General features: G+C 34.4%; 1 protein-coding gene across 5 annotated transcripts in view; it reads right to left on the bottom strand.

Annotated features, from left to right (window-relative positions):
* Nucleotides 1-14,997, bottom strand: part of LOC132362145 (cadherin-12-like) — a 359,212-nt gene that overhangs the window by 44,419 nt on the left and 299,796 nt on the right. For all 5 annotated transcript variants that reach the window (XM_059916149.1, XM_059916147.1, XM_059916150.1 and 2 more), the window contains one exon: nucleotides 1,119-1,372. In XM_059916149.1, coding sequence (XP_059772132.1) covers nucleotides 1,119-1,372 — 254 coding nt within the window. The remainder of the gene's footprint in view (nucleotides 1-1,118; nucleotides 1,373-14,997) is intronic.

Below are 14,997 nucleotides of genomic sequence, written 5' to 3' on the forward strand. Positions count from 1 at the left end.
TTTTTTATCATTAATTACCCCATGGCTTAAAATCTTGTGCGATATATGTCTATGTATTTTTCCTATGTCGACAGAGTGGTGTTTTGCTTTAAAAGCCTACTTAATGTGTTTTTGGTGTGGATTTTGCATACTATAAGCTTCAACCCTTTGGAGTTAGAAGATTCGGAACAGATCACATGTTTCTCTCTCTCTCCTTTTAGTTTGCACCTGCTAATCCCAGATCCCAGTCCTCCCCTCCCCCACCCCTCCCCATCAGCAATCGCAACGTCTGTCTGCTCCTGTTTCGTACATATGTTCATTTCTTCCTTTTTTTTCTTTCCACCCCCCCCCCCCCCCCAGTTCTTGTAGGCACGTGGGCACCTGGCAGGGATTAAGCATACAGAGGAAGCAAAGTTGAATCAGAACAAGTCTCAAAATACGTTGTAGGATCGATTCATAAGGGAGGAAAAGGGAATCCCACACGTTTCAGCAATGCAAGTGGCATTTATGGGGGGGGGGGTGTATTTTCTTACTCTTTCTTGTTCCATCGATTGCTTTGTTGACTCACTACCAAGCAGCCTTATGCCAGTAAGGAACTCCTTGCCAAGTCTGGGCTTTGAGCAACTCCACAATGCCTCTTACCTTAAGACTGACTCTATTTGTGCTTCCATCAGCATATACAACTGCCACAGTGAAAAAATGAGCTGCAAATTTAAAATGGTAAAACAATCTTTTTCAAGCAGTAACTTTGGGTAAGAGACAGAGATTTTAGAATAATTGAAAAATGTATTATATATCTATGATATTTCAGGCACCGTGAAAGTATCTTAATATCGTTATTCATGAGAATCATCCTCTTAGGCTTACTATTAAATCCCTTTTGTGGATTAAAAAATTGAGGTTGACCAGCATGAGTGACAAGCCCAACATCAGGCCACTACTAAACCCTGTTACAGGGATTGATATCAGATGTTTTTGTTCAAATGCTATGTTTTTTCTTCTATTCTTATACTTACTATGTACAGTGATTCCATTTTCAAGCACTGTATTCTCTAAATAATTCATGCAAGCCTGGTCAGAGTGTTGTTTTATTTTCTTTCTCTTTCTGACACAGAAAAGAAAACGTTTCTTTTTCTTACCTTACGGCACTGCTGCCGACATCGAGGTCTTGGGCAGTGACGGCGCCAATGATGGTCCCAACTGGAGTGTCTTCGTAAACCTCCATGGTGTAGAGGGGCTTGCTGAAAACCGGCGGCTCGTCCACATCCAGCACGCTGATCTTCACTGTGGCAGTGTCCTTAAAAGGGCCCGCAGAGTGAAACCGGTGGTCAAGGTGCAGGTTGGAGGCCTCTACTTTAAAAGTATAAGCCTTCTTTGTTTCAAAATCCAACGGCTGTAGCGAGAACAAATCAAAAGTGAGGAGATACATTCATACAGGATGTGGCAACGATGGTGGACAGAGTAATTTGCAAGTTAATATCAAACGGTCATTTTCCTTTAATAATTAGTGGGTAAGCGAAGTACAAGTTAAACATTTTAAGAAAAGAGTCGACCAGTTGTAGAAGTGTCTGGGTAACTTGTAAATGTCATCAGCTGCATACATTAAAATGACATATGCACACATATGTGCTAGATAGGGCTTATTCCTTTCACGTGAGTGGTTACAACTGCAGGAGATCAAGTACCTATTAAGGATGCTCTTATCCAGTACTGACATCTAGTGGAATCAAGCAGTAATTAAAAATACAACAAAATTGAAATGATACTTTTAGATTCCAGCTAAAAATTTGGTGTAGCAAACTATGTTTTTTTCTTGGACAATTTTTATTATTTTGACAATAGTATCCTTTTCTATTGAATACTTTTGAATGTCTAGGTATTTTTGCTGCCAAGGACTATATCCAGAGTTTTGGTCCTTTGTGTTGTCAGCATTACACATAGAATTAGTAGGCACGGTGATGCATGATCAGGATATATGACCAAGAATTAAGGCTTTGAACATATAGGATTAAAGAACAACATGAGACAAAATATTTGGATGTAATTTGTCAATGGAGTCACTGATCCTTGATTTTTCACTTTACACTGCTTATATTTACCTTTTTCTGCATATTAGTTTTATGTTCCCAATAACTGGAAATATTATATTATAGAAATATGATGTTGCTGTAGTGCTTTATTAAAACGAAAACTTTAAGGTCACTGGCTGTGACTTCTAATCACCTATGGCAAACTAAGACATGAAATTAACATTAACATAGTTAATTAACATAGTGATTTTCTGGGACCTTTAGAAGTTTCTGTTTTCTAAATTAATCCCCTCTGGTATGACTCCCATGATGTGCTAATTGCTGTGTCAACACATCTCTTTTTTGCCTCAGTATACCTGGGGGAAATAAAGTGGGTATATTTCTCTCTTTTAAGGACAAGATTGCTGTTTTATGCGTTTCCTGTGAAGAAGGGAAAAGAAAAGAAAGAAAATCACCGTGAAATCCTTAAAAACTCACAAATCTATAAGTTTATTATAGCAAACAGTAACACTTCTTGGACTTGACATTAAGTCTCTTTCACAGTAATTTTCACTCAGGGGGATCTCTCTTTATCTTCCCTGTAATCATTCCCCTTATTTTGTTTAATTCGTCCAATTTTTATTCATGTATTTCTTTGCCTTGGACTCAATGCTTTCTTTTAGTTTTATATTTTTATTTTTTCAGCTCATACCTGTTTACATATAATACTGATTTTCTTCAATTTCTGTCTTCTTGCTAAGACTTTTCATTTGTCTTAAAGCAATATAAGTAAAGTTATTGGCTAATATGCCAGGGTTGATATTGGGGCTGTTGATTACACAGATAGAAACATAATATCTGGAAAAAGAGATTATGTTGCTACGGTTTTGATCAGCCCACAGTTTGACTACAGGGTTTTGTTAAAGGATCAGGCTCAAGAAAAGACAACCAATTGCCAGAATAGGGTAACAAAATATTATTCTAACCCAAAATACAAAACTGTTACAATTACTGGGAATGTTTATTCTGGAATGAAGAAGACAGAGACAAAAAAGGATACACCTTTTCAAATATTGAGTATCAGTTAGGGTTATTCTATAAGTCTCTCAATGGGGAATTAACAATAATTTAAATTATCAAACATGGCAACTTTAAGCTAAAAAAAAGAAGAAATCTCTAACAAACAAAACCGTTCAAAACTAAATTAATTTTAAAAAGTGTTGATTGCCTACATGGTGGTAAGACCTGGGATACATTCCAGGAGGACAGAAAGAGGCAAAGATAAATAAGGTTTGCCATCTTGTTTAATGACTGAGTTGTTTGAAGAAGTAGTAAGTCCCCCATCATTTGATGTATTCAAGAGAAATCGTATGCCATAAGAGATACCTGAGTGATGTATAATTTATAAGCTGTACAAGCTAGTTTAAGTTAAAGAACATATAGAAATATACTTCATGTTTTGTAAACTCTAAGTGCTCGATGAATGTTAAACAATATAATTTTTTATCATAGTTATCCCTAACTTCTAGTGTAAGACGATTTTGACTTTATCACCTCGGGTCCTTTTGCCTAGAAGGCTAGTTGAGCTGCTCTGGCTGCCCCTTCTTTGGCCCAGAATTAACTTCTCTTAAAATGTAGAAATTAGTACCAATTGTTCTTCCTTTCCTTCTCTACTTCTCCTAGACATCGGAATGCTTCTGATTGTCTGTAGGATTAGGCAAATTCTTTCTAGACAAGATCTCAATTTTATTTACCTAGTTAATTAACATGTCACTGCTATCTGATCGACTTGACTCCCCACTTTGGAGTCCCTTTCAAACCCAGGAATGAAGGGAGAATTCCAAAACCTTTTCTACATTTTGTTTTAGGAGATTAGACATAATCTATGCCTTTTAAGAACTCCTGACCTGTCACAGCAGACAAATATTTAGTGGGCAGGGTGATAAAGAGTGAGATGAAAGAAACTTTCTGTACATACAGATATTCTTTTATGACTGAAAACTTATCTCCTGCAGTGATCAAACAACTGAAGAAAATTGTAAGAGAAATGCCACAATAATATCCTAGAGGGCCTTACCTCTTCGTGACCCTGGCCCTTAGGCAATGCCATTGTATAAAACTGGATAGCTCAGAAAGAGCAAAAAAAAAAATCAATACCAATCTCTCTCTAGTTGACTTTATCCAACTCATCTGACAGACTACCCTCCACCCTTTGTGGAGGGGGTGGGGTGAGATGGTGCCGAGGAATGAAATTCATCTAACTTTGCAATCAACAAAAATCCTATTATTTGAAACAAGTATAGAAAAAAAAGGATTTTTTATTATTGTTAGGAAATGAATCATATTCCATAACAGAAACCCATTATTATGAAGTGGAACTAATTTAGCTCTCGCACAATAAATAGAAAACTTTGTGGTACTGCTTGGGGTGCATTCAATTTTATGAACCTTTCTAGAAAAGTAAGAAAATGATTGATTAAATAGAATTTAGTTGAGTAGTTCCTTTCTCCTCAAGATGTTTCGATAAAGGAAGGTTAGTGAAACCAGAATTTTCAGGAAACAATTCATGTCGTAGGGAGTTGTACGGTAAGAAACCTAAACTGTGAAGAAATGGAGGGACTTCCCTGGTGGTGCAGTGATTAAGACTCCGTGCTCCCAATGCAGGGGGTCCAGGTTCAATCCCTGGTCAGGGAACTAGACCACATGCATCCTGCCACTAAGAGTTCACATGCTGCCACTAAGAGTTCGCATGCTGCAACTAAGGAGCCCACCTGCTGCAACTAAGGAGCTGGTGAGCCGCAACTAAGACCTGGCACAACCAAATAAATAAAAATAAATGAATAAATTAAAAAAATAAATGAAGTAAGATATATTTAATTGTTCTTTAGAATATAAAAGGAAAAATTGGGCAAGATATAATCTTTTTGATTCTTTGTTTTTAGCCACTTTCTCTGCTTTTACTTTGCTGAGGTCCAGGTCATGAAAAACTACATAAAATATTAAAGTACCAAAAGATTTTCTCATTTCAAAGAGGGATGAGCAATTTTTGGCATAAAATACAAAAGAATAATTCCCTGGGCTCTTCAGGCCTCATCACGTTTCCAGATAATGTTGAGTGAAAATGGATAACTAGAGTTATATTTTGAGGAATTTGAAAAGCAGCTTTGGTAGACAGAATTCCCAAGGTGTCCCCAAGATTCTCACCCCCAAGGACAAGATAATCTCTTCTATAATCTCTTGTAAAATTTGCTGCCCTTGGGTGTGTGACGGGCCTCTGAACTGAATGGGATATCACCCCATGAATTTGTTAAGCTTTATGGAAAAATAAATGATTGAAATACAATCAAGGTCTTTAATCACTTAACATTCAGTTAATTACAAGGGAGATTTTGCTTGAAGGGTCTGATGTAATCGCATGAGCCTTAGTAGAAGGAGGTGCTACAGATGATCTCCTTCTGGCCTTGAAGAAGTAAATTTGTGATGTAGGAGCCCACCTGACAAGTGCCTGGGGTGCCTCTGGGAACTGAGACTGGATCTTGACCAACAGCCAGCAAAAAAGTAGGGCCCGCAGTCATAAAGCCATAAAGAAATGAGTTCTGCCAAAACGAGTAATCTTGGGAAAAAACTCTGTGCCTCAGATCAGTCGCAGCGGTGGCCTACCCTTGATTTCAGCCTGGAAGACCCTGAGCAGAAAACTCACTTATACTATACTCTGACCCACAATTGCTTGTGCTTTCATCGCTCTTTACTTTCTGCTCTCTCTACTGGTTCATTTTTTATGATGAACATGTACCATTTTCACCATCACAGTAGAGTCCTCACTCTTAACAAAATGTATCCTTTAGAAATGACTCTACTCTCTCAGTCATATCATAGGTCTTAACAGTCAATGGAAAGGAAAATTGTCAATGAACCCAAATAACTGAAGGCTGTAAATGTATCTGAAAGAGAAGATGCTTTTCAAGACAAGCAACAAGAAAGCAGATTTATACCAGGCTGAACAAAGATTAAAAGACACTAGGAACAAGCTCTTGTAAGGGAGGTTTATGATACGAGGCTGAACTATAAAGATAAGACTTTCAGATCAAGCATCATTTTAAAGGAAAATCAAGTTCCTCAAAATTAATTTTTTTAACAATACAGTAGTCAATTCATTTATTCCTTACTAGACTTTCGTATTAGCTAATAAATTAGTCTAAAACTCTACCACTACTCAAGTCTCATATTAATTAATTAATAATTAATCATCCATAGATGACGTCTGTACTTACTTCTTTAATTGATTTATTCAAGTTAATTTAAATCTGCATAAATTGAATCAAATATTTGATTAGATTTTATTTTGTCACAGTAGGAATTGAGGATATCTTGGTTTATGAGTTAAATTAAGTCCATTTTCTTTTTATAGAGAGGGAGAGCCAGAACGAATAATAAGTAAATAATACTTTTCAGTTAGTGGTAAGATTTATGAGGAAAATAGTATAATGGGATAGAAAAACAGTGGTGGAGACGTTACATAGAGCAGATAAGATGTGCTTCTCTGAGGATGTAATACTGGAAATGAGATGCGAAGAACCAGGCGTGGGGAAATCAGAGGGAAATAAGCCTGAGGGAAGAAAGTAAGCACAAAATTCCTGAGGCATTTTATTCCTATTTTTAACAAATATTTCTTAAATATCCTACTGTGTGCTAGACATCATTATAGATGTCAGAACTGGACAAAGCAGACAAAAATCCCCCATGGAGCTTGCTCTCTTCTAGGATTTGATGAACAATAAGATAAATAAGCAAATGGTAGCATCCCAAGTGGTAATAAGTGCTATGGAAAAATCCAAAACTTGGAAGACAGATGTGTATTGTGTGTGTCAGGGGTAGATGGGGAAGAATGCGTGCATGTTTATGTGAGAGGGAGCTATGGGAGGGTCTGGTATATCCCGTCATCACTGAGGAAGAAATTCAACTCAGTTTCACACATACAAAAAATGTCAAGCAGTTATTTGATGGATAAAAGTTGTCACATTATCAGATGAGAATGCCCCTATCATAAAGGGGAAACAGTGAAATGTGGCCATTTTTAAAACGTAGATTTTAGTTTTGACAAATTTTAACAGTATTTCATTTCTAAAATTTTTAAAAGCTTAAAAGAACAATAGAATTACCAGACAAAAAGTGTCTGTCAAGTAAAAATATTAAAATGAAGAAATATTTAATTATTATACCTTATCTCTAAAAAATTTTTTACAGAACTATTTACTAGAAATGAATTTAATTTTTCTGTGGGCAAGTTATCAACTCTAGGTTTTTGTGCAGAACTGTAAATTTTTGATAATTTTAATGAATTAACTTAAGAATCATGGCATCGTTTCTAAGCCATATTTCAGTGACAATAATTTTTGGAACAAATTCAGTAACTAAGATAACACAAAATAAAAAAGAATTGGAAGAACATCTAGTGCTTTTATTTGAGGGCTTGTGGTGATATTTTCCCTAAGAAAGAAAAGATTTCATCAACTGTTACAAATGCCTAAGCAAGATATATGTTTTATAGGCACATGCAGTATAAGTCATGACCATCGGGGGAGGGGGAATTCTTTTTAACTTGTTGAATGTCCACTCTCACATTTTACCTTTAATATATACAGTTCTTCACAATAGTTGAAAGTATATGCTTTTCAAATATGTTCTATAATTTACTGCAAGTTGTGTAGTCCTGAGAATTTTACTTTCGTCCAATGAGCTTCATATTTCTCATTTATGTAATCAGTAGCAATATTTTTCTAAATACTTTAAAAACATGTTGAACTCTGCATGGTTTGTGAATACTAAGAAAAGTATTGCATCTGAAATTAAAACAATAAACCAACATGAGATTTTTTTTTTTAAAGAAACTTAAACACCCTGTATATTTTAAGCATTTCCTTTATCATGGCGACAGAGATATAGATATGACAAAGTGTCTTTAGGGGCTTAAACTATAGTAGAAAAATCAGATGCATTTAGAATTTGAGCACCTTTAAGTCTCATAGGTGCTTGGACAGAAATGGTAACATTTGGTGAAGAAAGTAAGGAGGGATCAACTTTGCCTGAGGGACTCAAGGAATTCTTTGGTGAGGGACATGAGTGACAGCCATATTAAAGAACAGGAAAAAATTAATAGAAATGCTCATGTAGGGCGGTACCTTCTATGCAGAAGGAAGAATAACACAGCATCTTCAGTAGAAATTGCAATGAGTTTGGTGTGGTTGGAATGTAGCAGGTGAATGTGTGTGTGCGTATGGGTGTGTGTGTGTGTGTGTGTGTGTGTGTGTGTATGAAGGAGATGATAATAGAAAATATATCATTTGCTCTTTATCTTACTAGTGATAGGAGTCAGAAACAGATTAGGAGTGAGAGTAAAATAAACAGATTTAGGTTTCAGCGATTCACTCATAAAGTAAATGGATGAACATAAGGTGCGTGGCTCAGAAAATAGCCATTGCAGTGGTGGAAAAGAGTAACAAGGATGGTTGTAAGTCAACCCATGAAGAGGAGAAAGAGGGACATTTTAATCCAAGTTCAGAAGGAATCAGTGATCAAGCTTCCCATCCTATTCAGAAAGGGGAGTTCATGGTAATGGAAGCAGCATAAGAATAAGCCTAGATTTCTGCTTTAAGGAACTGGAGAGGAAGTAGGGCCTTATCCAGGAAGGAGAAAATGTGAGCAGGCACGCTTTGGTTGGGAGAAGACAAGGAATTCAGCTTTGGACATTTTGAGTGTGAAAAGACTAACACACACAAGTTAGAAATGTCTACAAGGCAGTAAACAATGTTCATTGGTTATGTCAGCTTGGGGGCTAGTTGAGAGTTGATGAGACTAGGGAAGTGAGATGTTTAAAAAGAAGATGAAGATAAATATTTACAAAAACAGGAGCATGATATTTACAGAAACAAACACCACTTATTTTTCTTTGAAATTTTCATATTTGTATGGCAAAACCAGGAATATTTTAAACAATAAATTGAGGTGTATGCTTGGTTATATAAAACAAGGTATTCCTAATTTTATTTTTATTTTTTCTAAGAGTTATTCAAAAATTAACCACATGATGGTGCTAGGCTACCAAATCATTTGATGTGAATTCACTCCCCTGCCATTTGAGATGTCAAAAAGAAAGTGAGTTTTAGTGACTAATGGGGCATAAATAAAATTGTCCAATGAGACCAGTTGAGAGTTTATTTATTTAAAATTCTGGTGAAGAATAAAATATTTTCTCTCTTCTGTTTTTAAGGAAAAAGAAAATAATTCACCTTGGATTCACTGTGATCACAGTTATGGTTATTTGAAATGAAATAATATTGCCAAGTAACAGCAAAATAGTAAGGATTTTTTTAATTCCAAAAAAGTTTTACTTATTTTAAAATAAATAGGAAATCACTTTACCATTCTTTATTTTAAATAGATGTTATCATTACTTGTTAGCTCCAGATAGATATTCTGTAGAAATAGTACAGAACTGGCTTAGAAATTATTCAAGACATTAAAATTGTTCTTTTGTACAATTTAAGTATTCATCCTGCTATTTAATTGCCTAAATTTCTTAATCAGTAACAAGAAAACCACAGCATGCCTGTAAATAAACATGTATTTTCCGTTCTTGAATGTTTTTAACTCATGTAACTTTATATTTACATCCAATAAGTATATATTTATTCTCACTTATCCAGTAGGAAATAAAAACTACTGACTAAAAATGTATTTCATTTAGCTTTTCACTTAAGAATGAAATTGCTGAATTTAAAATACCTTATTCTCTTATTTTAAATGTAACCTATCGCCTAATTTTTAGATGTGACAAAAATTGTTTTTAAGTTATATTACCCTGATTTTGTTATTGTTTCTATTGCTATAATACTTAACAATATATAGGGCACTTTTTATTTGTTCATTCTTTCCTCAGTGCAATAGGACGTAAGTATAAAGTAAGAATAGTTTGTTTCTTTTTAAAAAAAAAAACAATATCTTGTGCCTTGCAGAGATATATAAAGTTGCATAATGTTATTCTGAATTCAAAGTGACACAGTGAAATGGCATTCTGTCACAGTGCTCATAAACTGAATCCAAGTTGAGGTTTAAAAGAAATAAAATAAAAATGCCTATTTTTCATTCTTCTCAGCTCATACAAACATGACCATCATTTTTATCCATGTACACCCTCCCTCCATGGAGAAAGAAGAGAGAGGGGGGAAATGGTAAAGGGAAAGTAAACAAAAATTTTGGAAATAAAACTATAATGAGAATATGTGCTTCAGAGAATATTAAGCATTTTCATTTATTTTTTAAGTGAGCTTAAAAAAGAAAAACGCTCTGAAAACAAAGAATATCATTATATTCAAAAACAGACACATATTCAAATGTAGAGTATATATTTTTAGACTTTCTAGATGCATGTAATATACTTAAAAACATAATTTCTGTATTAATTTGGTTTTACATCAAAACTCTTCATTGCAATTCTATGCTGAGATATTGCAGGGAGAAATTTCCAAAGAGTAATTTTAAGATCATTATGGAGCCGAAATACTGCTGTTGATATTTACATACATATTTATGATTTTACATCTACTTCTTCTGGGACTCTGAATAAGTTCAAGATAAAGTCTTCTGAGAACTCTCTGAACATATGCATAAATAGCCCTATAATACAGTGTTTGATCAAAAAAATCTAAAGAACTGTAGGTCAACAGGTACATGAAAAGATGCTCAGCATCACTAATCATCAGAGAAATGTTAATCAAAACCACAATGAGACATCACCTCATATATGCTACATTGGCTATTATCAAAAAGACAAAAAATGAGTGTTGGAGAGGATGTGAGGAAAAAGGAATCTTTGTGCACTGTTGGCGGAAGTTTAAATTGGTATAGCTATTATGAAAAACAGTATGGAGGTTCCTCAGAAAGTTAAAAATAGAACTGATGTATGATCCAGCAATTTCATTTCTGGGTATTTCTCCAAAGAAAACAAAAAAACACTAACTTAAAAAGACATATGCAACCCCATGTTCGTTGCAGCATTATTTACAACAGCCAAGATATGGAAGCAGAGCTTCCCTGGTGGCGCAGGGGTTGAGAATCTGCCTGCCAATGCAGGGGACACGGGTTCGAGCCCTGGTCTGGGAAGATCCCACATGCCGCGGAGCAACTGGGCCCGTGAGCCACAACTACTGAGCCTGCGCGTCTGGAGCCCGTGCTCCGCAACAAGAGAGGCCGCGATAGCGAGAGGCCCGCGCACCGCGATGAAGAGTGGCCCCTGCTCACTGCAACTAGAGAAAGCCCTCGCACAGAAACGAAGACCCAACACAGCCAAAAATAAATAAATAAATAAATAAATAAATAAATAAATAAATAAATAAATAAATAAAATAAAATAAAAGATATGGAAGCAACCCAAATGTCCGTTGAGAGATGAATGGATAAAGAAAATGTGGTATATACAGTCATCCTTTGGTATCCAGGGGAGATTGGCTCCAGGACCCCTGCAGATACCAAAATCCAAGCATGCTCAAATTCCTTATATAAAATGAAGTGGTATTTGCATATAACCTATGCACAGCCTTCTATATATTTTAAATATTCTCTAGATTACTTGTAATACTTAATACAAGTAAATGTTATGTAAATAGTTGCCAGTGTGCAGCAACTTCAAGTTTTGCCTTTTGGAACTTTCTGAAATTTTTTTTCCCCAATATTTTCCATCCACAGTTGATTGAATCCTTGGATGTGGAACCTGGAGATATAGAGATACAGAATAAAATCTTGCCACTTATGACAACATGGATTGACCTTGAAGGCATTATGCTAAGTGAAATAAGTCAGACAGGGAAAGACAAATATCATATGATTTCATTTATATATGAAATCTAAAACAAAAGACAAAAAAATACAAAAAAAAAATAACAAAAAAAACAGGCTCATAGATTACAGAGAATAGATTGGTGGTTGCCCGAAGTGGGGGTTGGGTGGTGGGTGAAATGAGTGAAGAGAGTCAACAGGTACAAACTTAGTTATAAAGTAAATAAGTCACGGGGATGTAAGATACTATATGGGGACTACAAGTTAATAATACTGTATTGCATATCTGAATGTTGCAAAAAGAGTAAATCTTAGAAATTCTCATCACAAGAAAAAATTTGTAACTATGTATGGTGATGGATGTTAACTAGACCTATTGTGGTGATCTTCTGCAATATATAAAATTTTGAATTATTATGTTGCACCTGAAACTCATATAATTTTGTGTGTCAATTATACCTCAATAAAAAATACAGAAGTTACATTATTTAAATTAATTTTGAGTTTTCATGGGCTTTATTGAACAGAATATTTCCTCATTGTTTTATTTTTAGAAAAACATACTGCCATATTTATTCAAGTCATATATCTATATATGTATGTGAGCACGTGCACACACACACACACACACACACACACACACACACACATTTACTCAAAATAATACATACACCAGATACGTAGATAGGTAGGTAGGTAGATAGATTAATAGATAATTTCAAAATTTTGTTACAAAAATGTTCCCCTGAGTTACTTTTTAAAGATTTATAAATGTAGTCTGTAGGTTGTAATTTTCTTTTCCAGCAGAATAAGAGGTTAGCTGGTATTGATTGCCTCTGGTGTCTCCTTATTTAGAGAGTAAAACAAATTAGAATGCTAAAAACAAATCTATTCAAATGTTTGATGTAATTTACCCGATGTTAAGAATATTTATAAAAAATATGCTTGGGCCGTTCCTTTAAAATCTAGCCAGAATCTCACCGTTTCTCACAATTTTCATTGCTATAAAGATCAGGGACCATATCTCCATCATTGGTTTCCTGGATTAATTCTATAGTCTCTTAACTGGTCTATTTCTGTCCTTACTCCCTAGTCATTATTCGCCTCAGAAAAGTCAGCGTATCCTGGCTTTACCAAGGGTAATGGTAATTTAGATAGAAATTTGCCACTGTCTTCTCGTATCATGATTTAATTCAAGTCCTTTGCCTGGCCTGCAAGGATCTCCATGATGGGACATTCGTCGGCATATTTGACCTCATCTCCAGCTATGGGCCCCTCCATTCACTGTACTCAGTCCCACTGGCCTCCTTGCCCGGTACACTCCCATTTCAGGGATTTTGCAATTGCTGCTCAATCTTTCTGGAACACACATCACTCAGGTACCATATGGCTCATCTTTTGAGTCCTTCAGGTCTCTGCTGAAATTTCATCCGAACAGAGAAGTCTTTTCTGACTGCCTCACTGTAGGATAGCCACCATCCTCTAAATTGCTTATTTTTACCCTGCTTTGTGTTTTTCAAACTTAAATTTAATACTGACAGTGCTTTTAAATTTACTTATTGCCTAACTTCCCCAGTTGAACAGTAGCTGCTTGAGCAGAGTGAATGTGTCTGTTTCCTTCACTGCCCCCCAGAGTCCAGAATGGGTTAGGATTTAGTGGTTGTCGCATCAATGTTTGGTGAATGAAGGAGTGAATTTTAGTTATGGACCCTGAGCTTTATTTAGATAACAAATTTTATGCCAGCAAAATGGGCAACGGTTATTTATCCACTGCAGGAGGAAAAATATATGTATTTATAAACATACATATATATATATATATATTTACTTCAAGATATACTTTCCAGACTATTTTATACATTATGTAAATCCATTTTAATAAAGGTATGCTATAATTTCACAAATCTCACTTTTAATCTAGTTAAAAACTAGAAAATTTTCAAAAAAATAAACAAAATGAATACAAAATAAATGAGACTCTTTCACTCTTTATGACATCTCCCTACACTAAAGAGGCAGAAGATATATTCTTCTTGCTTTAGTGATTATGCATAATAAGTTAAGTATTTACAAAAAGTTGATTTATATAACTAAGTCATTACTTTCAATGATTAATCCACTTTGACATAGTAATATAAAGGTCTATAGTTAGCACACTACTCCCTTTTCAATTGTGTTAAAAAGTAAAAAAGAATGTCATACATTTTCCCAGATTGACACTTAGACATTGATTATTTATTGGCATAGATGATAAATAAATGTAAATCAATACAAAATATAAAATCCTATGTGTAAATATAAAATATGTTCATTGTATCTCTGTAAATATAAATTAATATAAATATATATATTATACACAATGTAACTCTTTTGTACCTCAATTTTACTTTGTAAATATATTTAATTTCCAACTTAAGTTTTATGAATCATTGATATAAAATCTTTTCTATTATTTCTCATATTACTAAGAGAATTTATATTTGTTTAATATGAATTAATATCTTTACACATTTTAAGCATTGTTATATATTGAGATCATTTAAAAAAAATTGTGACAAGATTTTAAGGGATTTGTTACTGAATAAAAAAAAGAAAAACAAGCAAAACCACAACAAAATAATAATGGATGAAAAATTTGACACAAATTTTTTTTTCTAGCTATACTCTGAAAATTTAGCATAAATGAAAAATTTTGCTGAATGGGACCATGTGATTAAATTAATTTCTAGACAAAGCACAATTTTCTTGCAATAGTAGGAATTAAAAGATGACAAATCATCTATATGAAAACTGTTTCTTTTCAGGATTATTTTTATTACCACATATGTTGTTTCTTTGATAAAATTCAGAGTTCCTGAACAAATATGGAAACAGCAGCATGATTAATGGGACTGAATGTAAAAATACTTCTTGCAGGTTAAAATAATCACAAGTATCAAAATTAAATGTGTATGGTATACCGCCTTTGGGGATAAATAGAGTGCACTTTGCTATAATAGGGAGAGGGGAAAACTGTATTCAATTAAATGAAGTTCACTTTTTTGCCTGTGCTGTATTATTGGAAATTCCTATAATTTACCTCATTGTTATAGAAATAATCTACACACCCCAAATACAGTCATGATTTTTCTCTTTCTCACATTTACATTCTCCTTCTTCATGCCCCTACCTGACAAAA

The sequence above is a fragment of the Balaenoptera ricei genome, chromosome 3 (assembly GCF_028023285.1).
Source record: "Balaenoptera ricei isolate mBalRic1 chromosome 3, mBalRic1.hap2, whole genome shotgun sequence".
Classification (NCBI taxonomy): domain Eukaryota; kingdom Metazoa; phylum Chordata; class Mammalia; order Artiodactyla; family Balaenopteridae; genus Balaenoptera; species Balaenoptera ricei.